Genomic DNA, 27,190 nt, shown 5'->3' with positions numbered 1-27,190 from the left:
CAAGCACAGGTGCTCATGCTGAGTTGGCAAGTGGCGGGCGGGGTCCTTCCCTCCTCCCCAGAGCACCCCACAGGGGGCTGGAAATTGGCCAGAGTGACTCCAGCCCCCGTGCCCACTGCGGCTGAGAGAGCCGGCCACCAGGGCCTGGGCTGAGACCCACCAAACTCGTTGCACGTGGAGGCCCCGGCTGGGCATGCAGCTGGGCTGGCTGTGAGCCAGCTCCCCTCCCCACCCCCCCTCCCAGCCGCTCCCATCATGGACACCAGCACTGGGTTCAAAGAATGGGCAGCACCCTGCTTTATTCACACCCAGACCGATGGCGGCACGAAGGAGCTGGCTGTGGTGACGGGGCTGGAGGAGCTCGTGGGCGGGGGGTCGGCCGGCTCCACCTGCCGGAAGTAGCTGATCAGCGACCGCACCCCCAGTTTGACGGCCGGCTTCAGCCCCACAGCTACGCCGACGCCCAAGTTGCCCCCTGCCGTGCCCAAGAGCCCCAGGAGGGCGTCGTAGCTCAGGTCCAGGGCCGCCTCGATGCCCCGCTCCTTGGCCAGCTCCGTGCAGTTCTGGAAGGCGTAGTAGATGCTGGTGCCCACGTTGTAGTAAGTGCTGACCACGGGCACCCACTCCAGTATGCCGTGCACCTTCCGCTCCCGCGCGCTGCTGCAGGCCTCCGGGCTCCCACGCCGCTTCCTCCCTGCCCCGCGGCACCGGTGGAGCCAGGCCTGGACCCCGCGGCCCGGCAGAGCGTAGGCGCCGGGCTGTCCGATCACCGAGAAGGAGGTGGTCCCGTTGGAGGTCACGCCGGCACAGGCAGAGCCCAGCCTGTGGCAGGCCACGGCGGCAGCTGGGAAGGTGGTGTGGGTGCTGGCCACCAGGCCCAGCAGCTGGGAGCTGTCGATCTGGGCCAGGCCCGAGCAACGCCGGGGGCCCACCCCTGCCAGCTGATCCACATTGAAGAGCAGGGCGGTCCTGCCTCTCTTGCCCTGGCTGGGGCTTCCTGGGCGTCCTGCTATCCCCAGCAGCAGCGCGTTGGCATCATCCACCCCCACCGCCCCGTAGAGCCGCAGCACCAGCCCCTCGGCCTGACGGGGGCAGCCAGCCCCTTGGAGGGAGAGGGCTAAGGCCGCGCTGGCGAGGGTCTGGGGCAGCGGCGGGAGCTGGGAGAAACCCTCCAGGGCCTCGGGCAGCAAGTCCTGGCAGGAGACCCCTACCCGTGGGAGCCCCGGCTGGGGAAGCCGCCCCGGGAGGGAGTCAAGCAACACCCTGGCAGCGGCCTGATGGGAGCTGGGCGCGTCGGGAGAAGTGGGGAGGGGAGCGACTTCCATCCCTGGGGGCTTGATGGTCCCAGCGGCGCCTCCCGGTGGGACTGTGGGGGGCAGCCGGTGCCCATGTAGCTCATGGCACAGTAGGAGGAGGCAGAAGCGGAGAAGTGGGTGGTGCATGGTGGGCCGGTCCTTCGGGGGCGCAGCACAGACCCTGCTGAAGAGGAAACGTCACAGACAAAAATCGGGAGCCCCTCCCCGCAGCAGGGGACCCTCCGGCAGGGGACGCCGGCTACTGGCACAACTGGGCTCGAGGGACCAGCCTTTGGCCTCTGGAGTCCGGGGTTCAAATGCACGGTGCCTGGCTGGGAGAGGAGACTGCGGGTCGGGGTGACCGCAGAGCTGTGGGGCGCAGCGTAGCCTAGTGAACACAGCACTGGCCGGGAACTTGGGAGGCCTGATTTCTATTCCCAGCTCTGCCCGGGCCTGGGCCTCAGTTTCCCCACTGTAAAGCACGTCAGTGGGACGTGCGAGCCAAGAACCAGGCGTCGTTATCCCAGGAGAGCAGGTGGCTGCAGGTTGGGATTGAGGGGCACCGGCCGTCCCTTTGAATCCCCAAAGGGGGCCCATAAGCCAGGGCCCCCGGGAGCCGAGCATGGGGGGGGCAGGTTCCCCCAACATATGAGAGTTCAGGCAGCAAAGCAGGTCCTCATTTCCTAGTGTTGCAGCAGCTGCACTAAACTGGGGGCGAGGGGGGTCGGATGACGCACCAGGGTGGAATTCTCCCCCCGCCCCCAGGGAAGAGTGAAGCTGGTGGGCACCAATTTGGCCATTCCCATGGGGGACTGAGCTGCCTGAGATGGGAGAAGAGCCCCCCCTCCCCTCCCCGCCAACAGCAGCAGCCCAGGGCAGGGGGCAAATGCCGCCCCCTGCTCAGCCACATGGGTCCACACAGCTCAGTGTGTCTGATTGACACAGGCAACTTCGACTCCTACCCCACCATGGGCAAATGGGGCATTCCCCCCCCCCGCCCAGCTCAGTGGCACCGATTTGCACGCCCATAGCAGTTCCCCCCGCCCCCCCAATGACAGAGCTGCCCCCTGCCGGTCCCTGCTGGGGTTCGGAGACCAACCCTGGTGCGAAGGCCTCGTGTAAACGTGCAGCGAGAGCAGTGGGGACAAACCACCGAGGCAGGGGGGTTACAGCCTCCGCTCACCTGGGCACAGACGTGATCAGAAGCTCCTGGGCGCCAGGAGGGATGGCAGGATGCCTGGCCCAGAGCCTGCCTGGCCCCTTTTATAGCCCGCCTGGGGGAGGCCCCCAGGCCAGGTGATCCCTTATCAGGCAACTGATTGCAACAGCCTCGGCCCTCCGGTCCCTGCTCCCCCCTCCCAGGGGCCGGCCTGAGAGCCTTCCCCTCTGCAGCCCCCACATGCTCTGTCTCTGCAGTAGGGCCTCGGCAGGGGCTGGCCCCTGGGGATCCCTGGCAGGGCGTCCGCTGGGCAGGCAGACACAGGGTAAGGCGGGCACCACGGGCACTGGGGAGCCAAGGCAGTGGCCCTGGGAGGGGAGGGCAGCAGGGGCCAAGGGATCTGGGTGAGGCCGGCCCGGGCGTCGCCCCTGCCCTGGCTGGGTTCAGGCCAGGGTCTCTGTTCATCTTGTTTGTGCAGCTGTTGATTAAAAAAAAGTCAACCCCCACCCCCTGCAATGTCACCAGGCTGGGCCAGGGCCCCTTCCAGCTGGGGGCGGGGACGGGACACGCTAGGGAGGGGAGATCTGAGCCGGGGTGAGAACAACAGGCCTCCGCTCCTGTGACGTTATTGATATAATCTGGGACCATATAGATCATTGTTGCAACCAAGGTCCTGTAGTGGCACGCAAATCTTGTATAAAGGGGGTCAAATGGGGTGTCTAAGACAAGGTTATGGTTTGCAGGTTATGATTATGCTGTCTATATGTGTGTATCAGTTTTGTAGTTGAAGTTATGAATATTGGCTCTATACTGTCTGTATTTCAAACTTATGCTATGCTGCTGGGTGACATCCCAGACAAACTGGTGTTAGCTCTGCCTAGCCTGCTTGATGGCCCATTAAGGACCATCAGCTATACAATGGACCCATTGAGAGAAGGCAGATAGGCCTTGAGACTCAGCAAAGTATGCAGGAACTTGCCCATGTGACTCCAGACTCCATTTTGCTGTAATTTTCCACAGTGAGAACAAAGAGGTGTTTTTACACCTGGAAAAGACTATAAAAGGCTGATGCCTCATCTCCATCTTGTCTTCAATCCTGCTTCATACCTCTGGAGGGACTTTGCTACAAGCTGAAGCTTTGAACAAAGGACTGAGGACCCATCCCAGCTGGGGATGTTCCAGAGACTTGATTTGAACCTGCAGTTTATTCTATCGCTGCTGCAAGCCTGAACCAAGAACTTTGCCATTACTGTATGGAATTGATTCCATTTAACCAATTCTAGCTCTCATCTCTATCTTTTTCCTTTTATGAATAAACCTTTAGATTTTAGATTCTAAAGGATTGGCAACAGCGTGATTTGTGGGTAAGATCTGATTTGTATATTGACCTGGGTCTGGGGCTTGGTCCTTTGGGATCAGGAGAACCTTTTTCTTTTACTGGGGTATTGGTTTTCATAACCATTTGTCCCCATAACGAGTGGCACTGGTGGTGATACTGGGAAACTGGAGTGTCTAAGGAGATTGCTTGGGAGACCTGCGGTTAGCCAGTGGGGTGAGACCGAAGTCCTCTTAGTCTGGCTGGTTTGGTTTGCCTTAGAGGTGGAAAAAACCCCAGCCTTGGGCTGTAACTGCCCTGTTTGAGCAATTTGTCCTGAGTTGGCACTCTCAGTTGGGTTCCGCCAGAACCGCATTGTCACAGCTCCCCTCCCGCACGTGGAGCCAGGAGTCCTGGCACACACACACTCCCCCGTCCCGGCCCCAGCAGCCCTGGCCTGCCCCACACCACTGCAGCAGGGAGACAAGAGGGAAGGTTGAGCCCATTTTATTTTGGCCTTTGCCCATTCGTAATGACACAGCAAACAAACCGGGGGTGGGGGTGGGGGGTGGATGTTAACTCCTGCTGGAAGTCAAACCACAAAGGGGGCTGGGGGATGAGGTATGGGAATGGGGGGGGGGGGGGAGGAGTTAATGCCCCTCCCTGTCTGGCTCGCCCCGGATCTCCTGGGACAGAAGGACCCAGTGCCCACCCAGCAGGGCACGGCTTATCCGGGGCCCAGCCGGGCCCTGGCCCAGAGGAGCTGGGCCCTGCCGGGGGTAGGGCAGCTCTAGCCCAGGGCCGGGAGTGGGACAGCCTAGGCCCCCTTTTGGCTAAGCCACCCCAGCCGCCCCAGGGGAAGGGCCAAGGACGTCCCCTCCACACATGGGGACGCAGCCCCCAGCCCGCCAGGGAGCACACGGCCCTTTGCTTCCTTTGGGGATCACGACCTTTAACCCTGATGACACCAGCAGCTTGGGGGGGGACGGGACCACATTGTGGGCGACAAACCTTGGAACCCAGAACCCAATTCAAACCGCGTCACCCCCCCGGGGTGGGGGGGAAGTGACCCCTCTGGGGGAATTACAAGCAAAAGGAACCAGGAAGGGGAAGGGGCAGGGGCTGGCTCCTCAGTGCCCCCCCCCCACGTCTGTGCCCCCTACAGCCTGGCCCCAGCGCTCCCCCCCCCCGGCTGTGCGTGGCAGACAGGCGCGGGTGGAGGGGAGTGTCTGAAGCAGCTGGTCATACTGATAGCAGTCTGGAGGAGCCTTGGGGGGGGGGGGGGGCAGGCCAAGGCGACGTACGGGGGGGGGGTCTGGCCAGGCCCCTTTAATCCTCCTCCTCGATCCGCAGGCGCTTCCTCCAGCAGGGGGGGGGGGGGGGGTGTCCTTTAATCCTCCTCCTCGATCCGCAGGCGCTTCCTCCGGCGGGGGGGCCGTGTCCCCTCCCCGTCCGAGCTGGGGTCCGGCTGGGCTGGCGCCGCAGCTGAAAGGGAGAACAGACGAGGGACCTCAGGGCTGAGTCCCCCACCCCCCTCCCGGCTCAGCCCCCTCCACCCCACAGTCCCCTCAGGCTGCCCCCCCGCACCTCCCTCCAGCTGAGCCCCGCACTCAGCCTGTCAGCACTCCAGAGGCTACTCCCACCCCCCAGAGCAGGGGGCACCTGGGGCCCCACTTGGCTCTGCCCCGGGGTGCCCCCGGACGGCAGCTGCCACCAGTGCCCATCCCCTGTGTGTGTGTGTGTGTGGGGGGGGGGCGGCTCTTGCACCCAGGGCCAGGCAGGCTGCAGGGAAGGGCAGAGGGAGGCGCTCGGAGACCTCGGCTTTCGGGGTCCTCGTCCTCGTCGCTGTGGATCACACGGCTCCGCTTGGGGCCCAGCTGCGACTGGACAGGAGAGTCCCTGCGATGACGAGGGAAGGGATTAGGGGCAACCCCGGCACCCCCGACCCCCAGCTCCCCGCCCCAGCCCAGCCCCTTATGAACACTAGACCTCAACCCCCCTGGATGGGACATCATTACCTGTTAGAGATGGGGAAACTGAGGCACAGAGCGGCAGGAACTTCCCAAGGCAGAAGGGAGTCAAAGGCAGGAGTCCTGGCTCCCAGTCCCACCAGGCCCCACCCCCCTCCCAGAGCCAGGGACAGAACCCAGGAGTCCTGTGTGGGCACAGAGCCTGGGTGGGGGCGGGGTTACCACCCCTGACTCACCTCTCCAGATCAGACCCTGGGAACGCTGGTGGCTGCTCCGGGCCAGGTGTTTCCTCCTCTGAAATGGAACAAGAAAGTGAAAGCATCGGGGGGGGGGGAGGGGGTGTGCGCGCGCAACACAACAGTCCCCCCACCCCCACCCCACTGCTCAGCCTGTCCCCTGCCTCCTGGGGCAGCCTCCCAGGCCAACACCCACCCATCGCTCACCTGGCACGGCTGGGGCCCCTCTCTTCCTCCGGGCCAGCTGCAAGGTCTGCAGGGCCTGGGCTCTCTGCTCCGGGCCGGCGTCCGGCCCCCCCGGGGAGCCTTCCTCCCCCTCAGGCTCCTCCTGGGCGATGGAGGCAGCCGCGCGCCGGAGCTGTTCGGGGCTCAGCTTGGCCGGGATGCGCCAGAAGGATTCCTGCGGGGGGGGGACGGGGGACGACAGTGTTAGTGCCGCGGGGGGGGGGTGTCCCAGTGGATTGGACCCCCCCCCCAAAAAACATCCTTTCCCCTCCGCCCCAGGGCACATACCAGCCACCCTCACAATGCAGAGTGTGTGTGTGTGTGTGAGTGAAAGAGAGAGAGTGTGTGTGTGTGTGTGGGGGGGGGGAACGTGATGAAGTGGGAATGTTCTCAATGTTTTCTCTGAATACTGTGTGGGTGCCTCAGTTTCCCCTATGCATTTCTTAAGTATCTTGGTGGTGGAATAAGGGGGTGATTGTTGCAGAGCCCTAGAGGGCCACTGTGATGCTGTCTGCAAAGAGAATGGCTGACACCCTGTCTTCTGGCCCCTCCCCTGCAAAGGTGCCAACTGAAGGTGTTGGAGAACAAAGAGATCAGGTGGCCTCCTGGCCCGGGAAAGAGACAAAGGCAGAGGAGGGGCTGGCGAGTTTCAGTTTGGAGCTGGCTGGGGAAATGAAGGGGGCCCAGACGGGGCTCTGGCCTCTCTGGCCACCCAAGATGGACCCGACTGAGGGGTCCTGTTCTCTGCACCTACAAGCTCTGTTTGGACCGTGTTCCTGTCGTCTAATAACCCTTCTGTGTTACCGTCTGGCTGAGAGTCGAGTCTGGCTGCGGAGTTGGGGGGCAGGGCCCTCTGGCTGCCCCAGGACCCCGCCGGTGCAGACTCGCTGGGGGAAGCGCACGGAGGGGCATATGCTGAATGCTCCCAGGTCAGACCCAGGAGGGTGAAGCTGTGGAAGCGTCTTGCCCTGGAGCCAGTCTGCTCCGAGAGGAGGCTCCCCAGAGTCCTGCCTGGCTTCGTAGGGAGCAGTTCCCGAGCGTCGCCCGGGGACTCTGACAGGGGGTAATTACCTGCTCGTTAGCTGGGGCCCGAACCCCGACCTTTCGCAGCAGCTTCTGGAACCCCTGGTTCTCCATGGCGTCCTCGTTCTCCTCCAAGAGCGGCACCAAGGGCACGGGCTGGGCGGTGCCTGGGGACAGGGGGCACCGTGAGGATGAACCCGCCCCGCGCATGGGGGAGAGGGGGGTCGGGGCTACAGCCGGGGGATCCTTCGAAACCGGGAAATGCCAGGTGGGGGTGCTAGTGCCGGGGGACTCGGGGGGCTCACGTGGGCGCAGCGTAGGGGAGAGATGCACATGGATCCCCTCCCGATGCCCCGGGCTGGCCCCAAGGAGCATCTCACCCCAGTTGGTATTGGGGTGCCCCCATTTGCCCCAGGAGGGAACAGATCCCATTCACGAGCCATCCCCCCGGGACCTTCCCTGCGGCACTGCCGATGTCGGGAGCCCGGGGAGAAGCCGCCAGCATCTCCCGAGCGCGGCAGGGCCATGCCCGGCGCCAGCCGCCCTCCCAGCACCGATCCTGCCCCCCGCGGGTACTAACCATCTTCCTCCCGGTCCTCGGCCGCTCGGTTCAGGCAGTTCTGAAGCCACAGCAAGGAGCCAGCCAGGCCTGCAGGCACAAGGGAGGGCGGAGGTGAGAGATGGCCCCAGGAACACTCCGAGCTGGAGACTCACAAGCCAGGGATCCCAGCGGGCAGTGGCCCCTTTAAGGAGCCGTGGGGCTGCACTCTCTGGGGTTGGGGGGGGCAGTGCGGGCACAGGCCTTAACCTCTGTGTGTCTGGGCCAAGGAGCCGAGGCAGCCGGCATTCGCTGCCCCCCATCCCACCCCCAACAGAGGCCCAGTGGCCCCCAGCCAAGCAGCAGCCCGCATGCCCCACCCAACAGCTCCCCAGGCCAGCAGGAGGCGCTCACGGGTGCGCCGCCGCCACTGGGGGAGCCAGCGTGCTCCTCACCTCCCTGCCTCAGGCGGCGCGCCAGGCCCTGCACGTCCTGCTCCAGCGCCAGCTGGTTCTTGCTGCCCTGCTCCTGGCGCTCGTCTGCGGCCCTGTCACCTGCGCCCCCTTCCTCCCAGGCCTCCTCCTCGCTGTCGCTCTCCTCCTCTTCCTCCTCTGCAGAGTCCTCCCGGCCAGCCGCACCCCACGGGGATCTGTCCTCGCTCTGGAAGGGATGGGAGCGACGGTAAAGTCATATGCCAAGAGCGGGGGGGTCCTGCCCAGGCTCCATTGGGGGGAGAAGGGAGGAGCTGGGTAAGAGAGGGTGCCCAGCCCAGACTCATAGCTGCATCTGATCATAAAGGAGTAGGGTCCAGTGGGCTCGAGCCGGAGGGGGGGCAGCATTGGGAGCTAGGACTCCTGGGTTCTATCCATCAACATGTGAGTCATGCCCCCCCCCATGCCTCAGTTTCCCCATGCATACAATTCGGGACAGGGCATGGCTGGGGGTGGATCAGGGTCTATAAAGTGCTTGGGGACCCTCCAGAGAAGCCGGCGAAGGCAACCGCACCCATTTGGGAAGGGATCCCCAGGACAGGGGGGGCGCCTTCAGAGCCCCCCCATAGGCCTCAGCCCCACGGAAACACATCCCACACAAACGGGGGGGGGGGGAAATTACCCTCTGACCACCCCTCCCAGCAGGGGCAATGGGAGTGTGCCCCCGACAGCAGGGGGGACACCCCCCCCCCACACACAGTGCTGTACCATGCCAGGCAGGCCGGGCTTCCTCTTGCGTTTCTTGTACAGCTCCTTGCGCTCTGCCACCAGCCCCAGGCTTAGAAGCTTCTCCACGACGCGGGCTTTGGAGCGCTTGGCCGTGAGGTGCTTCATGATGTTACCCAGGATATCTGCCGGGGGGCGGAGAGATTCCGCATCAGGCTGGAGAGCCCCTTCATTACACTGGGCGCAGGGATACGAGGGGGTGAGGAGGTTAATGAGTCCCAGCTGATCAGGGACCCCCCCCCCCCTCGATCAATCTGCTCCTGCCCCGTTCTGCCCCCCGGGGTCCCTCCGCTTACCGTCTGCGCCCTGGAACTCCTCGAAGAGCCGCTGCAGCTCCAGCTCCTGCTCCTCCGTCCACAGCACGAGGCACGTCCCCTTCCTGGGCCAGAACACGGGCACTCAGGGGCAGGAGGGACGCCCAGCCCCCGCGCCCCCCAACCACGGATCGCACCGCGCTGGGATGGGAGGGACTCCCCCATGGTCACAGAGCATCAGTGACACAGCTGAGAATAGAACCCAGGAGTCCTGGCTCCTAGTCCCCTCACCCCAGTGCCCACCTCCCCCTGGATACCCCCCGCCCCCCATGCAGAGAGCAGGGGATTTACTGTCCCTGCCACGCAGAGTCCCCAGTGCACGGACGCTGGGTTCTTTTCACTTTGTGGCCGGCTCGGGGCTCCCCCTTGCCCCCCCCCCCAGCCCCTGCCGTTCAGCTCCCGAGAGGCCCAGGGGGCACCCACCTCTCCCGCGGGAAATCCCTCGCGCTCTCGGCCAGCCCCAGCCGCACCAGCTGCTTGACGACCTGCTTCCGGGTCCGGCCGGGAGCCCGCAGGTGTGCGAGGATGCTGCCGACGACATCCGCACCTGGGGAGAGGCCAGGGCGCGGTTACAAAAAACGCCTCCACTCCCCTCTCAGAGCTGGGACAGAACCCAGGAGTCCTGGGCAGCTCCCCCGAACCCAGACGCCCCGGCGGGTCATTAACAAGACGGCTGGTACCTTCCACTCCCTTGTATTTCAGGTACAGCTCCCGCAGCTCCTCCTCCTCCTGCGGAGTCCACTTGGGGGCCCTCCGGGCACCAGAGCTGGGGGAAGCAGAGACCCGGTGAGGTGCTGCTGGAGTCGGAGACCCTCCCCTCCTCGGCTGGGACCCTGGGGCTCTAGCCGCCTGCAGCACGTGGGGTGGGGAGGAGGGTCGCCCTGCCCTAGGGTCACCGTCCTGCAAACCGGCCTTAAATGGGGTGCCAATGTCCCTCCCCTGAGAACCGCCCCCGTGCGCAGGGCCTCCTGGGGATCGTGTGCAGCTGGTGTCAGGGCGCTGCCCCTGCCCTAGCAAAGCGGGCACTGCACCAGGGGAAGCGGAGCAGAAGCGAGAGCAGCCCCAAGGCTGCTCTAAGTAGTAGCAAGCAGGGCCAAGAATACGGGTAACACAGAGAGGACTTTAACGCTTCACCCCCACCCCATCCCAGGGCCTCCTTCAAGCTGGCAGCCTTCAGCCCAGACTCACCCCTCTCCTTCCTGCAGTGAGCTGTAGCCCTCCGTCATCTCTCGCACGGTGGCCGTGCTCTTCCAGAACAGCAACTCCACATAGACCTTCTTGTTGGTGGCTGCCAGGGCAAAGAACTTGCCCAGGACGTACTTGGCAAAGGTCACCAGCTCCTGGGAAGGCAGGGGGTGGGGTGGGGTGGTTAGAGGCTTCACGGCGCCATAAACACCCCCCTTTCCCCAGCACCAAACTGGGAACCTTTCTGGACTGAACGCATGGGCCTGGACCGCTTGAGCCAACAGAGCAGCTCCATTGGAGGCAGCAGTAGCAGGGCTGTTATCTCCGTAGCTGGAGCGTAATGGGCTAGCACAGCGCAAGTGCAGAGGGGAGAGGAAGATTATGCATGGCATCATGGGTATTCTCTGCTTCCCTGGGCCTGCAGGGAGCGGGGCTTAGCTTAGAGCAGCCCTAAGGCTGCTCTAACTGACAGGGGAGCGTGGAGGTTCGAGGCCCCTCTCCCCGGCATTGGCTGTTCCCTGCTGGCGGGTTGGTGACGCAGGCGTAGCCTGGTGAAGGGCGGGCCCTGCCTGGGGCGGCTCCCCAGGGGCCCCTCACCTTGTAGGCGGAGGCCGAGGGGTCGCTGAGCAGGCGGTTGAAGATGCAGAAGACGGAGAGCTGGAAGAGCAGCGCCTCCATCTTGAGGTCGTAGGCGATGCGATGCAGCATCTTGGCCACGCAGTGGTTGGTGTGGGCGCTGTTCTGCCGGTAGCCCCGGAGCAGCAGGACGTAGGCCTTGACCACGCTGGCGCTGGCAAACCTGGCCCCCACCAGCCCCCAACACACAGGTGAGTGAGCAAAGGATCATGGGACAGCTCAGCCGAGGGACGGGGCCCCTTCCCCCCCAGCTTAGCTTCCAAGAGGCAAGGATCAGCCTCCCTGTACCCAATGGGGAAACCGAGGCACAGAGCAGGCAAACGACTTGCTCATAGCCACACAGAGCCAGGAATAGAACCCAGGAGTCCTGCCTGCCCCCCAAGTCCCTCCACATGCCCAAGAGTCACCCCACAGGGTGACAGCGCCTGCCAGCCGGAGATGTTCTGCCCAGCCCAGGGGCTCAGTGTACCCAGCGTTAGGATCCAGGGCACCTCGACCTACATGGCCCAGCTGGCCTCCTGGAGAGAGCGTGTCCCAGCCCTGCTGCCCTGACCCGACCTCCCACTGGCGCGTCCCACTCACCGTTTCAGATAATCCAGGAAGTTGAACTCTTTTTCCGACACCTGGACAGACGCCAGTTCTTCCTCCACCTCCTCCTCCTCCTCCTCCTCCCCCGGCTCCTCGACCTCGGGCGCCGCTTGCCCTGCAATGTCCAGACACCCAGGGATGACGGGGACGCGGCACCACCAGGGAGTCGACGGCAGCACACACAGCCGGCTCCTTACCCCGGGGCTGCCCACCCAGCACCACCCCGCAGCGGGGCCTGCCCACGCCCAGCCCGGGCACTCTGGGGTTAACAGGGCTCCCAGCTGTGTGTGGGGGGGTGAATGGCTGGACTGAGCCAGGCTGGAGCAGTCAGGCTTTGTGTGTGGGGAGGCGGCACTGGGGTGATGGGAGAGGACCCCCCCCAAAAAATGACACCCCCCCCCCCATCCTCTGGCAAGGATACTCACGAGGAAGAGGAGCGAAGAGAATCTGTCTCAGCAGCTGGATCTCCTCGTCCAGGGCTGCCTGCGGGGAGCCGAACACGTCCTGTTCGGGCCACACCTCCCTGGGAAGGGGACACAGACAGGTCGGGCCGGGGTGCTGGGGAAGTGAGAGGCCCCCGCGCGACCCATCGGCCGGGGGTCCCCACAGCCCCCCCAGCACCGACGGCGGGTGGGCGCATCGCCCTGGTGACCCCCAGCGGGGCCGGCGGCAGTACCTGGCAGAGCGGAGCAGGGTCAGGGCGGCCGGCGCCCGGCGGCCCAGCAGGTTGTCCTGGATGCGCACCATGGCCTCCGCTCGCTGCTCCTCCACCGGGGTCTCCGAGGCAGCGTCGAAGGGGACCACGTCTTCCGGGAGGGGCTCAGCCCCCTGGCAGGGAAGTGGGGGGCGGGGGAGAGGCTGGGGTGACTCAGTGCCTGGCAGGGAGGGACCAGATCCAGCCCTGCCCACAGAGGTACCACAGAACAGCACCATGTCCCATTGGGGGGCTGGCCCCAGGCAGGGGGGCACCAGCCCACTGAGCCCAGCCCCCCCAGAATGCCACCTGCCGCCACTGAACCAGGCCCCCCACCCCTGGTGGGCTCAGCCCCCCAGAGCAGCACCCCCCACCCCCCATGGATTCAGCCCACCTTGGTCCCTGGGGACGGGCGCCTGTCCTGCCCCCCCAACACTATGGGGATGCAGCTGCACTTTCACGGTTGCCCCAGATGCCCACACCAGGGGGGCCCCACAGACTCCCCTGCCACCTAGCGTGGCCCACAAGGGGCGTGGCCTGTGCATGCGACAAGGCCACACCCCCGGTGATGCCCAAGCCACGCTGGGCCGGGTCCCCCAGGGCAGCCCTGACCCAGACCGCGCAGGGACCCCAGGCGCTGCCCCCTCCTACCTGGGCGCAGGCGCCGAGCTGCTCCGCCAGGCTGGGCCACAGCTCCTCCAGCTCCTGGGGGGCACGGGGCTGTGCAGGGGGGGCTGCCCGGCCGGCCCGGGGCTGCTTCTTCCTCCTCACCCTTTTGCTCTGCAGGGAGGAGATGGCGCGGTGAGAGGCCCCCGCAATGCTCCCCCTGTACGGCTGGCAGACCCCAGGACCGAACCCCCTGCCCCGAGGCACACAGGAAGCCGAGCTTCTGGCGCCCCCTGCCGGCCACTAGGAGTGACTGTCAGGTAAGGGAGAGCTGGCCACAGCTGGGGGGGAAATGTGGGGGCCGTGGGCCAAACCAGGGGCCAGCCCCGCTTCCCCTGTACCCACCCGGGGAGGGTGGGGGAAAGAGAGGGGTTAGCATGGCCCTGGGTCAGATCAGTGGTGCCTCCCCCTGTCCAAGGGGGGCAAATAAGCAGGTGCCCCCCCCAGACACAACCCCCCCGAAGCACCTCCCCCCAGCCCAGCCCGCCCCCTCCCCAGCTACCTGCACCACCAGGTTGTTCCTGCCTCGGCAGAAGGCCTCCAGCATCTTGAGGAAGAGGTGGGTGGTCTCCACCAGGTCCCGCAGGAAGCAGCGGGGCTGGCGACTCTCCTCGAACTTGCGGAAGAGAGCGAGGAAGAGCTCCCGGTACTCCATCAGGTAGAAGATGTTATCTGGGGTGGGTGGAGCGCGTCACAGCAAGGGAGAGTGAGCGAGCGCCCTGGCCTGGCCAGGGGGCAGCGCCCACCAGGCAAAGGGGCTGACACAGGACTGGTGGGGCTGGGCAGCCTAGGGGAATGAGGTGGGGGGGGGGGGGGCTTTTCCCTCTAGAGGGCGCTGGCTCCGATCTGGCTGCAGGGCAGGGGACTGGCTGGTTTGGGGAAAGGGGGTAGGAGATGGGGCACCAGGCCTTTCTCCTCTAGGGGGTGCCAGCTCCCATCCGGCCCCAGGGTGGGGACTGGCTGGCTCAGGGCGGTGGGGAATGGGACCTCCCCCTTCAAGGGGGAGCTGGCCCCGATCCAGCCCCAGGGCAGCCATGACCATGTCACCCCATGTCATAGCTGGGGGGCCCAGTACCGAGGGGCTGGGAGCCCCAGTTAAGAGCAACCCCCTCCCCCCAGCTGGCTCCAAGGGGTGGGGGTGGGGGCTGAGTGCCTGGGGGGGTGGGGACTGGCCCGGGGGTGCACTCACTCTTAATGATCTTGCTGCATTCCCGCACGGCCTCGTCCGGGGAGCGATCCATCTCCTGCACCGTGGTCAGCAGCTCCCGGTAGGCCTTCAGGGCCAGGTGCATTCTGGGCACGGAGCAGAGGCTGGTCAGGAGAGTGCCCCCCCTTGGGCAGCCGCTCTTGGCACCTAGCTCAGGTGTGTGTGTGTGGGGGGGGGCGGGACACGGCCCCCCTGGCCCCCCAGGGGAGGGTAAGGTGGCAGGTGACAGGCAGAGGGTGAAGGGAGTCAACCGAGGACTCCTGGAGTTGAGAACTGGGGAAAGAACCCAGGCATCCTGGCTTCTAGCTCCACCCCCTTCTCTAAGCCACTAGACACCCCCCCTCCCCTCCCCTGGCTCCCGGCCCCCCCAGCTCTAACCACTAAACCACACTCCCTCCCTGCACTGGGCCGTTCCGGTCCCATTCAGCGCCCCCCCAGGCCCAGTGGAGAGGGGCGGCCGGGCGCCCTGCTCACCGCCTGGCCCACGACGTGGCCTCCTTCTTGTCCAGGAGCATGGCCTCGTAGTAGGCGGTGAGGTTCTGCTCGATGAAGTGGAAGGCGCGGACGCTGACCGTCTCGGACACCAGCTCGGGCCGGAAGCGCCGGCCGCGGTTGAAGGCCATGAAGAAGGCCATGGCCCACAGGTAGTAGGTCTCGTCATGCTGCTGGCTTTTCTCCCGGAGCAGCTGGTCCTGGGGAGCACATACAGGTTGGGGGGGGCAGCGGGGACCCTCCTGCCCAGCCCCCACCCCCGAGACCCTCCCATGCTGCTCCAGGGGCGCTGACGGGATTGGAGCTAGTGATGCTGAATAGCCAACCCCTGAGCTGCCCCCCACCCCAACGCCCCCTGCATCACTGTCCCCCAGAGGGCAGGGGAAGCTGCCCAGCTGGGGTCAGAGGCTCCCAGCTGTGCCCGGGGGGGCCCGGTGCTGCTGCGACCACCGCCCGCGCTCACCTTGACCAGGCGCATGAGGGGGTTGTAGCAGCTCTCCAGGAAGTCTCCGCAGAACTCCCGCAGGAAGAGGCGGACGTTGAGGGCCGAGCGCCGGCGCGGCTCTGCTTCCCGGGCCAGCTGCCGGCGCTTGGGGACCCGCCGCGGCTCCTTGCCCAGGTCGTGGCTGTGCTCCTTCAGCTGCGGAGGGGTGGGGGGGAAGAGTGAGGAGAGGAACATCCCATCCACAGCCCTCCCGCCCCTCCCGATCGCTCTGTCCCGGATCCACAGGGTCCGGTCTATGTCCCAGCCCCCAGGCACATGGGATCCAAATGGCCTCGGGCCACCACGGAGCTGTCGGATCAGTCTCTGCTGCCTTCCTCCAGCCCTGCTCCTTCCTCAGCTCCCAAGGGAGAGCCCCCCCATCCGTCACCCCCCCCAAACATACACAGAGCTCCCCTCCCCCCGGTAAGGCCGGCCAGGCGTGGGCAGAAGGCACCTACGTTGTGCAGCCCCTTGTGGAACACGAGGTCCCTGTCGCCGATGGATTTCAGCCCCTGGACCACGTAGGAGCCGCCGAACCGGGAGTGCCTGGGGGCACAGAGGTTGGGGTGAGCCAGGCGAGGGGGGGGAAGAAGATGGGCTGCAGCGCCCCCCCCCCCCCCCCCCCCGAAGGCAGCAGCCTCTGGCACACAGGAATGCGGTGCCCTCTGAACTGAGGGGCAGGAGAAGGGTGGGCCAGAGCAGTTCCTGCACAGTTCGGTGCCCCTCAACCCCGACCCATAGCCCCCTGCTAGCCCCGCCCTGGACTCCCCCCTCCCCTCAGCTCTGCCCGTGCCCCTCAACCCCGACCCATAGCCCCCTGCTAGCCCCGCCCTGGACTCCCCCCTCCCCTCAGCTCTGCCCGTGCCCTTCAACCCCGACCCGCAGCCCCCTGCTAGCCCAGCCCTGGGCTCCCCCCTCCTCACAGCTCTGCCCGTGCCCTTCAACCCCGACCCGTAGCCCCCTGCTAGCCCCGCCCTGGGCTCCCCCCTCCCCTCAGCTCTGCCCGTGCCCTTCAACCCCGACCCGCAGCCCCCTGCTAGCCCTTCCCTGGGCTCCCCCCTCCCCACAGCTCTGCCCGTGCCCCTCAACCCCGACCCGCAGCCCCCTGCTAGCCCCGTCCTGGGCTCCCCCCTCCCCTCAGCTCTGCCCGTGCCCTTCAACCCCGACCCATAGCCCCCTGCTAGCCCCGCCCTGGACTCCCCCCTCCCCTCAGCTCTGCCCGTGCCCTTCAACCCTGACCCGCAGCCCCCTGCTAGCCCTGCCCTGGGCTTCCCCCTCCTCACAGCTCTGCCCGTACCCCTCAACCCCGACCCGCAGCCCCCTGCTAGCCCAGCCCTGGGCTCCCCCCTCCCCACAGCTCTGCCCGTGCCCCTCAACCCCGACCCGCAGCCCCTGCTAGCCCAGCCCTGGGCTCCCCCCTCCCCTCAGCTCTGCCCGTGCCCTTCAACCCTGACCCGCAGCCCCTGCTAGCCCAGCCCTGGGCTCCCTCCCCACAGCCCTGCCGGTGCCCCTCAACCCCGACCCGCAGCCCCTGCTAGCCCAGCCCTGGGCTCCCCCCTCCCCTCAGCTCTGCCCGTGCCCTTCAACCCCGACCCGCAGCCCCCTGCTAGCCCTGCCCTGGGTTCCCCCCTCCCCTCAGCTCTGCCCATGCCCCTCAATCCCGACCTGCAGCCCCCTCCTACCTCAGCCCTGTGCTCCCCCCTAAACCCAACCTGCAGCCCCCTGCTAGCGGCTGCCCACTGCACAAACAGCACACCATGGAGATCTAGATGGTGTATGGAGCCCCAAACTCGTGTCGCCAGGCCGGTGTCGAGCCCACTTCTCCGAGGGGAGGCACCTGATCCCCCAGCCTCCTTCCCCGTGCCTCAGGGAGCCAGCTGCAGCCCCAGCTCACCTGCTCCCTCGCTGGAACGCCCGGCTCTTCCTCTCTGCTAGCTCCCTCTGCCGCAGCACCTCCAGGTCCCGCACGTCTGCCGCCTGCTCCTTGGCCGGGCGGGCCTGCCCCGTGGCCGCCAGCTGCTCCGGATCCTGCTGGGACAGCAGGCTGGTGACCTGCCCATCCTACAATACGGCCACCCCTGGGGGACTACATATCCCAGAGGGCACTGCTCCACCGGGCTGGGGGGCAGGGTGAAGGCCCCGCTGAGACTCCTTGCGGGTGGGGTGGTGAGGCCAGCTGCCAGGGGCTCCGTGCTGGGCCTCTTGGAGAGATGCCAACACCCCCGTGCACAAAGGTGTGGTCCCCCAGCCCCTTGGCACAACTGGCTGCCGTATGTTCTGCCCCCAAAAAACATGCATCGCTTCCCTCCCTACCCCCCGGAAATGGATGAATCCAGCCAGCTTCCAACCCAGGAGTACAGCGGGGGGGCGCCCTCCTGTCTCAGGCCCCCCGCTCCCCACCCGGGCTCACCTGGTCCCTGAACATCAGCGAGATGATCTCCAGCACGTGCAGGCCCCACTGCTGCTCGGCCGAGGAGCTGGCCAGGAACTTCAGCAGGTCGTCCATGCCGCTGACGTGTATGGCCCAGAGCACCCGGTCATGGGTGCTGGCGTCGTCGTCCACGCTCTGGCACACGGGAAGGGGTGTGGGGCTGAGCGTGGGGCAGGGGCCCAGCCTCCAGCCTCCCCTGGCTACCGCCCCGCCACCGGGGGGAGCTCACGCCACACAAGAGCAGAGCCTGGCATCTCCCACCCTTCCCCAGGGCACGGTGTCCCAGTGGGGAGATCCCGGAACTCGCTACCTGCCCCCCACGCGGGGAGCGAGAACCGGCTGCAAGAGATGACAACCCCCCCCACACACACACTCCGCCCCTCCCAGACTGCCTCCAGTGAGAGCAGCTCCCCCCAGCCCTCCTCCTCACACCAGGGCTGCTGGCCATTCGCCAGCCACACGTGGCAAGGAGACGGAGACCCCTCCCCTGCCCACCAGGGGGATCAGCCCCCACGCCCCCTGAGCAGGGGATCAGCCCCCCCCCCAACATTACCTTCTCCTCCTCGGGGTCGGCGGGGATATGAAGCACGTTCCGCACCAGCAGCAGAATTCTCTCGACCAGCAGGTTGTCCTCTTCCTGCCTCTGCTCCCAGTCCTGGGGGGACCAATGAGAAAGCGACTGATGGAAACCCGCTGCCTCCCAGCTCATCCCAGCCCCCCGGGGGCAGGTTTGGGGCCCATCCTATGTGGCCTATGGGAATTAGGCACTTGACTCAGTGCCAGACTCCCCTTGCCGTCCCCTCCCACCCCCCTCCCCGCAGGCCGGGGCCACACTCACCAGCTGCAGCAGGTCGTAGAGTTTCTCGCTCAGCACCCCGAACACCTTCTCACTGGCGAACGCCTGGCGGGGAGAACCCAGCATGAGGGCCGGGGCCGGGAGGAGAGCGCCCCCTGTGGCATGGGGCGGAAGGGGTATGGCCCCGGGATGCCAGGGTTACGCTGGCTGATGCAGAGCCAGCAGGGGGAGCTTAAAGGCAGACAGGCCTTGTACCTACCCTTCCGGCTCCAGGGCGCAGGAAGCCCCAGTAAAAGGTGGCCAGCTCTGGGGGGGAGCAGCCAGCCAGGGGGCGGAGAAGGGTAATTTTAGCTCCGGGCACCTGGACACGGATTTCCCAGTCACCCAGAGGCCCCCCACTCCTCCCGGTGGCATGAAGGGGGCATCCAGGGCTGGAAAGACCCATGGATCTCTGTGACCACCCCCCTCCCGCCATTCAGCCCTGTGTCAGACTGGGACAGGTGGCTACTTTTAACTAACAGGGCCACCTTGGCTCACCCCCCGCTGGGATGGGGGCAGCTGCCCCCCTTCCCCACAGCCCTGTTATCCCGGGCGGGGGGGGGGGAGGGGGGAAGAGGGCAGGCAGCCTCACCTCTTTGTAGGCCTGCAGGTAGGACACAACCTGCAGGAAGCAGTGCCGGGAGCCGGGGTCGTGCGGGACTTTGCCGAAGCAGAGCAGGGCCGGCTGGGTCAGGTTCACCATCAGCCTGTGGGGGGAGACGGGGGGGGACACAGACATGGCAGGAGCCTCCGGCACCCCCCGGGGCGCAGCCACCCAGCTCTCGAGCGACTTCTCGCCAGGTGCAGGACCCGGCAGAGCGCCTGCTGGAGGCCAACAAGCTTGCTGTAGCCTTGGGATTTAGATCCAGAGGTCCCAGGTTCAATCCCGGCTCACCCACCCAGGGCTGTGGGTTCCTCTCCCAGCCCAGCCCTCTGCACCGCAGCCACCCAGGAGCTCCAGAACAGGGACTGGAGCCGACAGTTCTGCTCCTTGGGACCCAGGCAACGCTCCCGCGTGGGGGAGACAGATTGTCCCAGACTGTGGAACTACCCGCCACAGGATCCTACAGTTTCCTGCGTCTGCCTCCTCCGATATGAGCCCAGAGCAGCACGGACACTGTAGCTATAAGACACCGCACTCCCCCCACCCCCCCGGAGGGACACTAGCCATGTGGCTTGGCGCCAGGCTGGGCAGAGAAGCCCGCAGGCTGGGAGTGGACACCGTGGGGCCGTACCTAACGACAGCGTCGAAGAGCAGCTTGTCCTGTGGGTACTGGGCGATGAGGGGCAGCAGGTCGTTCTGCAGGATCTGGGCCGCGCCCAGCTGCTGGCGGACGTCCCGCGTCTCATCCTCATAGCGCAGGTAACGGATCAAATCCTTCACGCTCTCTGGGGGAGGGGGGGGAGCAGAGGGTGTGACCCCCACAAGCGCCCAGCCTGGCTTCTCTGCCCCACCCACACAGAGTCCCGGCCCTGCCCACACAAGCAGCCGGTCTCCTCCCCCGCAGAGCTGGGCGCATCCAAAGGGACCACGCAGTGGCTGGGATGGAAGCCGCTTTGAAACACCCTTCAGGCGGGGCGCTTCTTCCTTTGGGGTCAGGGGAAGGGCAGAGCTGAGGGTCATTACCCTTTTAAGAAAGTTCTCAAGCACCCAGTGAGGGGGAAAGGGTCGGTCAGCACCCCCCTACTGGGGAAAGGAAGGCACGGAGAGGAGAAGGGACTGGAACCCAGGAGTCCCGGGGAGCAGCTCGAGACCAGGAACCCAGCCATCCCCTCCCGGGTCGGCCTGGTGAGCCAAGGATCTTCCCACCCAGGGACTGGCTCCCCACAGCCTCAGCGATAGTCAGCCCCCCATTCTGGGCTGGCCCCTCGCCGGCGTACCCAAGCAGTCGGGCTCCTTGTGGTACACGTCCCCCTCCAAGTAGCCCAGGGCGCTGCACGTTGCCAGGAGCTCGCAGTTCATCATGTACAAGTCCATAAATCCCGGCCCGGCTAGAAGAGGGAGCGGCCAGAGAGCCAAACCTGCAAGGACAGAGCCAGTGAGGCCTCCCGCCACCGCCCAGGACGGGACCCGCCAGCCCCACCGCTCACTCCAGCCCTTCGCACATCTACAGCACCAGCCGCCCCAGGGTCTCCGAGCCCTTCGCCAGCAGTCATGAGGGGTTGGAGGTGGAAATCACTCTCCCTCCATGACCAAGTGGGGAAACTGAGGCAAAGCAAGATTAAGTGACATATCAAGGGTCATGCAGTGATCCAGGAACACAGCTAGGGGGTAGAACTCAAGAATCCCAACTCCCAACCCCCTCCCCCCCACCACCAACCACTAGACCCCACTCCCCTCCCAAAGCCAGGGACGGAACCCAGGAGTCCTGGCTGCCAGCCCCCCCACTCTAACCACTAGTCCCCGCTCCCTGTGAACCCAGCAGCGAGCAAAGACCCAGCTGAGGACGGGACGCGGACGCACAGGCAGGCACTGGGGAGCTGCCAAGCGCTGGAATGAGCGGCAAGCCTGGGGGACCAGCCCACGACACCCATCTCTGGGGAGGAGCCCTCCCCCCACAGCCCGGCTGCCGGCGGGGGAGTTGCTATGGAAGCAACGCCCGGTGCCCTGGAGACCAGGACGAAGGCAGCAGGCTCAGGTGGCCTGCTAAGCAACGCGGAGCCGGCTCCCTGGCAGATGGAGACACGTGGCAGCTGTCCCATTAGCACCTCCAGCTTCCCCCATCCCGCCCCCCCACGCTGGGGCCCAGCCGCAGAACAGGGACATTCACTCCCTGCCCTGGAGCACAGCCCCTGACAGTTCCCACAGCCCTGTGGCTCGGGAGCAGGTCGCTTCCCGCTCCCGAGCCGGGTGCTACCGGGACACAGTGCCCCGGGAGAGGAAGCGACCCGCCTGGGATCACACAAGGAGTCAAGGGAAGAACCCAGGAGTCCTGGCTCCCAGGCCCCTGCTCTGCCCACTCAACCCCTCACTCCCTGCCCAGAGCCGGGGGCCTGGCTGTTAGCTACGTGTGTCACAACCAGGCTGTCCTTCCAACAGGCCAATTCAAACCTGCGAACAGGAAAGGCTGTTCCCCACCCCATCCCCACAGCCCTGTGAGCCTGTGGAACTCGCAGCCACAGGAGATCACCGAGGTCAAGCACGGAGCAGGACCGGGCATTAAAAAACAGCCGAGAGCTCCAGGCCACAATCCACCCACTAACTACCACGGCCCGAAGGAAACGGCCCTTTGCACCTGCCCTCAGCGGAGACGGGATCCCGGGCCGGATGGTCCCCCGGGTGATGCAGCCTGGCCAAGATTCAGGAGTGACACCCAAACAGCAGCAACACCCCCCCAGGGGAACAGCCCCCCTTCCCTCCAGTACAGATGTGAATCTAAGGGCCCAAGAGGGAGGCAACCAGAGCCCTTGACCACCAGAGCCAGGCTGGGCCGAGGGTCCAGCAGAAAAACTGCACAGTCCGGAGCAGCGTTTGCTCCAGGATCTCCCCCCAGCCCACGCCTCCTTTCCCTGCGACCCCCTTTCTGCTTCTAGCCCAGCCGGTTCCCCCGCCACGGCGTGCACTCACAGAGCCGGTCCTCCCAGGCGCTCCACCAGTCTGCCCCCACCTGCCCTACAGATCCTGGCAGATGAACTCTCTGCTGCCGGCGTCCGCCCTAAAAAAGGCCTTTGCTTCCCCTCCCTCCCCCCCCCCTCCCCCCCGCAGCGCACCGGCACCACCCCCGGGAGCTGGCACATCACATAACTCACTTATGCAACTGCTCCACTTCCCCCGAGCACTGCCCGAGCTAACCCATTGCCCTGCCGCTGTCCGAGGGGGGCCAGGCCGGCCCGGGAGGGGCTGGCCGCGCTAAAGCGGGTCACTGTGTCGGGGAGCGGAGACGCCCCCTCCCCAAGGCCAGACGGTTTATATTTCACCCACTGGCTGCGCGCACCTCAGCCTGATGCCCCATGCCGGGCCTGCCCGCGGCACCCAGCATCCAAGGAGTCAGGCAAAAGGCACCGATGCCAGCACGAAGAGCTTTGGGAAGGGGACAACCTGGCCGACCCCCCAGCGAGGGGATTTACACCCGCTTTAGGGGGCTGAAGTGATTCATGGAAGGTTCAGCAGAACACAGGTGGGAAGAGAACCCAGGAGTCCTGACTCTCCTCCCCCCAAACCCGTTCTAGCCACTAGACTGGCCCCCCTTCCCCAATTAAATCACCCCGCAAGGCAGCCAGACAGACAACAATTGGGTGATGGTCACCCGCCTCCTACTTCAGTCTGAGCCCCAGAGAGCAGCTGAGACACCAGCCTGCCCCGGGCACTCCCCTGGCCTGGGGTCTCCCCAGCCTGCCCCAGCTCAAGGCTGGGGGTTTCAGAGGTGCCCCCAGAGAGCCGTGGCATCCTGCCCCCCACCCAGGGCCTCCAGCTCTTCTGACCCCCATGTGGAAGGGTTGGGCTGGTGCCAGGGCCCCACCCCTTTCCCAGGGAACCGCACTAATCCCCCTGTTGGGAAAGCCAGCCTCAGTTTCCCCTAGTGGGCTGCTCCAAGGCCAGTGCTCCAGCTGGGGTGAGGGCAGTTCCTAGGGACCTGACCCGACATTTCTAGTGGGGAAAAGCAAAGTCGGATGAGAGGGTGGGGCCTCTAACATCTAGCTGGCCTCAGTTTCCACTTCCCCACTTTGTCGATTACCCCTCAGCCCCCCACAAGCAGCCCTCCGCTGCCTTGGGGCAGCAGCGAGGGGGGGGGATGATCGTGTCAGACGGCACCTCTCAGCGATGTGGCGCTGTGTAAGGGACCTGGCGTCTCCTCTCCCGCCCCCAGCCCCAGCCCGGCTCCGTTAACAAAGGCCGAGTGAGGAGGCCGAAATAAATGGGTCACGAGGCACAGCGTGAGGCCTGCCGAGCGCACGAGGCACCGGAGACGTCACCGTCGCACATGGGCCCAGCTCCACGGCGCCTGCCCTGCTCAGCATCCCTCTCCCCGGGCCACGTGAGACGGCGCCGAGGGGAGGGGGAACGGCACCTCTGATCCGGGCCCCATCTCTGCTGCCCCCCCCCCCCCCCAGCTCCCTCCCCCGCCAGTTCCCTTTGCCACGAGAAAACTGTGCTGGTTCGAAGCAGGTTAGTTAAACGGGCGCCAGCCACTGGAAGGATGCTCTGGTTCCAGTCCAAGAACCGCTTCCGGCCAAACCCTCCGGGGACACGCTTCAGCCGAACCGAGATCGGAGTGCCCACCCGCCGGTTAAACTGAACCGGTTTTAAAAGACCAGTTTACACTGGTCCAGATTCCCCACGCAGCCAGGACCCCATCCCACGGGGCAGCGGCTAGCCTGAGGACAGGGAGAGGAGAAATTGCCGCTCTCAGAGGCCCGGCAACCCGGCAGCTCCAGGGCATGCGGCAAACCGGCGGTCAGGAAGAAACTGCCCCCAGCAGCCAGACGACTGTCCACTAGGGGCTCCCTTGCAGCGGTTCATGGCGCTGGCTCCTTGATCTCATGGGGGCCAGGCAGTTTATACCCCCCACCCCCGACTATCCGGAGGCCAGACCAGCCTTGCGGGGCTGAATTGAGGAGGCAGGTGTGTGGAAATTAGCTCCCTGTATTCACTCCCCTCCATCCCTCTCTGCAGGACAAAGCTGCTGCCAGCGAAGTGGGGGCAGCGTCTGCAAACAGGCCTAGAGAGCGGGGAGCCAGCGCCCCAGACACCCAGGGGACCCACAGCTGGCCTGCTTCCAGCCCAGACAGAACCAGAACCAGGCCCAACGACAGAACCAGCGCTGCCAGGTTTATCCCCCCACTTCCTCACCCGCTTCCCAGCCTCTGGAATTTGCTGCCCCGACTGGTCGAGGGGCCCAGATTGGTTGGTCTCTGGGGCACGGTGAAGGGGGATCCTTTGCCTACGAGGGGGCGGGAGGGCACCGACTGGTTGTGGGAGCCCGGCCGAGCCGGATCGCACACCCGGAGCCGGGAGGAAAGACGCCTTTTGATAAAGCTCAAGTAAATTATGAAACAATAAAGGATGCAACCGATCCCCACTCGGGCTGGCGGGGACGTGTCTGGTTACATTGATTCCTTCTGCCGCGCAGGGCCACGGGCCGTGAAACCAATCGCCAACACTCCAGTCTAGACGAACCCCCCGAAGGAGCTCCACAGCGATCCCCGGTGCTTCGAGCCGTGGTGAGCGTCAGCCGGGCAGCGCGGGGTGGGTTCCCCACACGCCAGCCGAGTGGCGACACGTTTTCTGTGCTCCCCGTGCCCTCGGCCCCAGAGATCCCAGCGCCGCTCGAGGGCCCCGGGAGGCAGCTGGGAAACTCGCGCTCTCATCCAGCAGCCGGAGAACTCGGGGTTCAGGTTTTACGGGGAGGGTCTCCCCCCATCACAGCGCTGGAAAATCAAGGACTGGCTGGAAATCGCTACCTAGGTGTTCGCTATTGTTGGGGACCCTAAACCGTCCCCGTCTCCCCCCAGGCAAGGGGCATTCGACACCAGCAAAAGCCCTCTGCAGCTGCAGGGTCTGGCTCCCAGGCTGACCCCCCCATCCCCCATTGCTCGGGATTCACCCCCCCCCCCCCAAACAACACTGTCCATTGCTAGGTGCCGGCAGCCCCGCATGGCGCACACCTACACGCTCACAGGGGCGCCCACCAGAAGGCAGCCACCTCTGGGGGGGAGGAGGGAGCTGATGACCAGGCCGGGAAGGGGGGGGGGGGGCAGGAGGAAAAATACGGCCCAGTTCTTGCCACCAGCACCTCGTGATCCGAATGCACCAGTCCCTGATTCAACACCCCCAAAAGCTACCCCCCAAAATCTCTGCACAGACACCCCCCTGTAGTAACCCCTATAAAAAACACAGCACAGCCTTTCCCCGGGAACCCCCCAAACCCCAGCTCAACCCCCCCATCTGGGGAACCCCCCCAAACCCTGACACAGCCCCCCAATACCACCCCAGGAACCCCCAAACCCCAGCACAGCCCCCCCAAACCCCGGCTCAGCCCCCCCCTCCGGGAACCCCCCCAACCCCAGCTCAGCCCCCCCTCCGGGAACCCCCCCAACCCCGGCTCAGCCCCCCCCCACACCAGGAACCCCCCCAAACCCCAGCTCAGCCCCCTCCTCCGGGACCCCCCCCAACCCCGTCTCAGCCCCCACACACCAGGAACCCCCCCAAACCCCAGCACAGCCCCCCCAAACCCCGGCTCAGCCTCCCCATCCGGGAACCCCCCCAACCCCGGCTCAGCCCCCCCAAACCCCAGCTCAGCCCCCCCATCTGGGATCCCCCCAAACCCCAGCTCAGCCCCCCCCACGAGCCCCCCGAAGCCCGGCGCCCCCTCCCACCCCGGGATCCCCCCAAACCCCAGCTCAGCCCCCCCCCGTCCGGGAACCCCCCCAACCCCAGCTCAGCGCCCCCCACCCCGGGATCCCCCCCAAACCCCGGCTCAGCCCCCCCACCACCACCCCCCGAAGCCCGGCGCCCCCCCGCGCCCCCTACCCGGCCCGGGCTCCCGCGGCGGCACCGAGCCTCGGATGGCGCCGAAATCCTGCCAGGCCTTAAAAGGGCAACAGCAGCCGCCCCCTGCATCCCCCCGCCCGACCTGTGCAAAGTGGAGCTGCGAGCTCCCCCCCTGCTGGGGAAAGCGGCGAGTCTCCCCCAGAGGGGAAACTGAGGCAGGGACAAGGAGCGGGGCGGCTCAGCTGGGGCTGCATCTCAGAGCCATGGATAGAAGAACCCAGGAGTCCTGGCACCCCCTCCCGCTCTAACCACTAGCTCCCACTCCCCTCCCAGAGCTGGGAACAGAACCCAGGAGTCCTGCGCTGCCCGCTGGGGGGGCGGGGGCGGCTCTGGATGTCCTCATCAGGGTCTCCTTTCTGTGGGGACCACAAACCGGGATAACGACACTGCCCCTTTTAAGAGCCGGCCAGTCCCCTCCCTCCTGAGGCCCAGCATGATGGAGCGAACCACCCCCGGAAGGTGGGGGGGTGAACGCACACCCCTACCCCAGGAATGGGCTGCTCCAGAGCCCCAGACAGGGTAACGTGCGTGGGGTGTGCAAGGAGGAGCGTGCCTGGGCAAGGGGTGTGTGTGTTGGGAGAGGTGAGTGTGCAAGAGGAGGTAAGTGTGAAAGGAGCAAAGTGTGTATGTGCAAGGTCTTTTACTGGGAAAGATGACCGTGCAAGGGGCGTGTGCTGTGATAAGCAAGTGTGCGAGAGGAGACGAGTGTGCACGCGTGGAAGTGCTTTCACTGGAAAATGAATGTGCAAGCATGGTGTTCTAGGACATGTGAGTGTGCCTGCAGAGATGCATGTGCAACGAGGAGGATGTGGGTGCAAGGGGTTTTACTGGGAAAGGAGAGTGTGCAAGGGGGTGTGTGCTGGGGGAGGTAAGTGTGCAAGGAGAGTTTGCCAGGAGGGGCGAGGTTTACTTCTGCAGGAATTCTGCGCCAAAAAATTAAAATGCTGTGCACAATAGTTTACAATTCTGCATATTTTATTTATCAATAAATAAATGTGGAGCCTCCAGTGCGCCAGTGCTAGGTAAGTGTGCAAGAGGAGATGAGTGTCCAAGGAGAAGGGCCACTGGCTGCACGGAGGTGGGGAATCACCCTGTAGCCCCCCCACACACACACACACTCAGTGAGGCTGCACCTGACCTTGACACCCCCCGCGGGGCCCTGCCCCTCCACGCCAGGTGCACCAAGGT

The 27,190-nt window shown here is 65.6% G+C and overlaps 2 protein-coding genes across 2 annotated transcripts; both read right to left on the bottom strand.

The window, feature by feature from the left end:
• Positions 1-273: 273 nt before the first annotated feature.
• On the bottom strand, positions 274-1,036 carry APOF (apolipoprotein F). Its single transcript, XM_065419248.1, has 2 exons — positions 1,021-1,036; positions 274-934 (listed from the first exon to the last, which is right to left on the bottom strand). Exons 1-2 carry the CDS (start codon positions 1,034-1,036, stop codon positions 303-305), a joined length of 648 nt encoding a protein of 215 aa, XP_065275320.1. The 3' UTR covers positions 274-302.
• Positions 1,037-5,159: 4,123 nt separating this feature from the next.
• TIMELESS (timeless circadian regulator) lies at positions 5,160-20,488 on the bottom strand. The gene is made up of 29 exons (XM_065419446.1): positions 20,392-20,488; positions 19,746-19,899; positions 19,103-19,217; positions 18,514-18,576; positions 18,229-18,330; positions 17,655-17,810; positions 17,139-17,275; positions 15,703-15,790; positions 15,224-15,400; positions 14,743-14,960; positions 14,251-14,354; positions 13,564-13,733; positions 13,047-13,175; positions 12,378-12,529; positions 12,127-12,224; positions 11,696-11,816; positions 11,075-11,276; positions 10,481-10,632; positions 9,973-10,058; positions 9,716-9,839; positions 9,275-9,357; positions 8,961-9,103; positions 8,217-8,421; positions 7,804-7,872; positions 7,272-7,390; positions 6,183-6,375; positions 5,976-6,033; positions 5,586-5,668; positions 5,160-5,254 (listed from the first exon to the last, which is right to left on the bottom strand). The coding sequence occupies exons 1-29, from the start codon at positions 20,486-20,488 to the stop codon at positions 5,160-5,162; spliced, it is 3,693 nt and encodes a 1,230-aa protein (XP_065275518.1).
• Positions 20,489-27,190: the final 6,702 nt, after the last annotated feature.

This window comes from Emys orbicularis, chromosome 19, assembly GCF_028017835.1.
Source record: "Emys orbicularis isolate rEmyOrb1 chromosome 19, rEmyOrb1.hap1, whole genome shotgun sequence".
Classification (NCBI taxonomy): Eukaryota; Metazoa; Chordata; order Testudines; family Emydidae; genus Emys; species Emys orbicularis.
This window is presented reverse-complemented; position numbering and strand designations above follow the sequence as displayed.

Bases quoted from the DNA above. Each gene is read 5' to 3' on its own strand.
- TIMELESS (XM_065419446.1), bottom strand. From the start codon at position 20,488: ATGGACTTGTACATGATGAACTGCGAGCTCCTGGCAACGTGCAGCGCC. The intron at 15,401-15,702 runs GTAGGTGCCTTC...ACCCCTCCGCAG, and splicing joins TCCACAAGGGGCTGCACAAC to CTGAAGGAGCACAGCCACGA. The intron at 11,817-12,126 runs GTGAGTATCCTT...TGGACATTGCAG, and splicing joins TCTCTTCGCTCCTCTTCCTC to GGCAAGCGGCGCCCGAGGTC.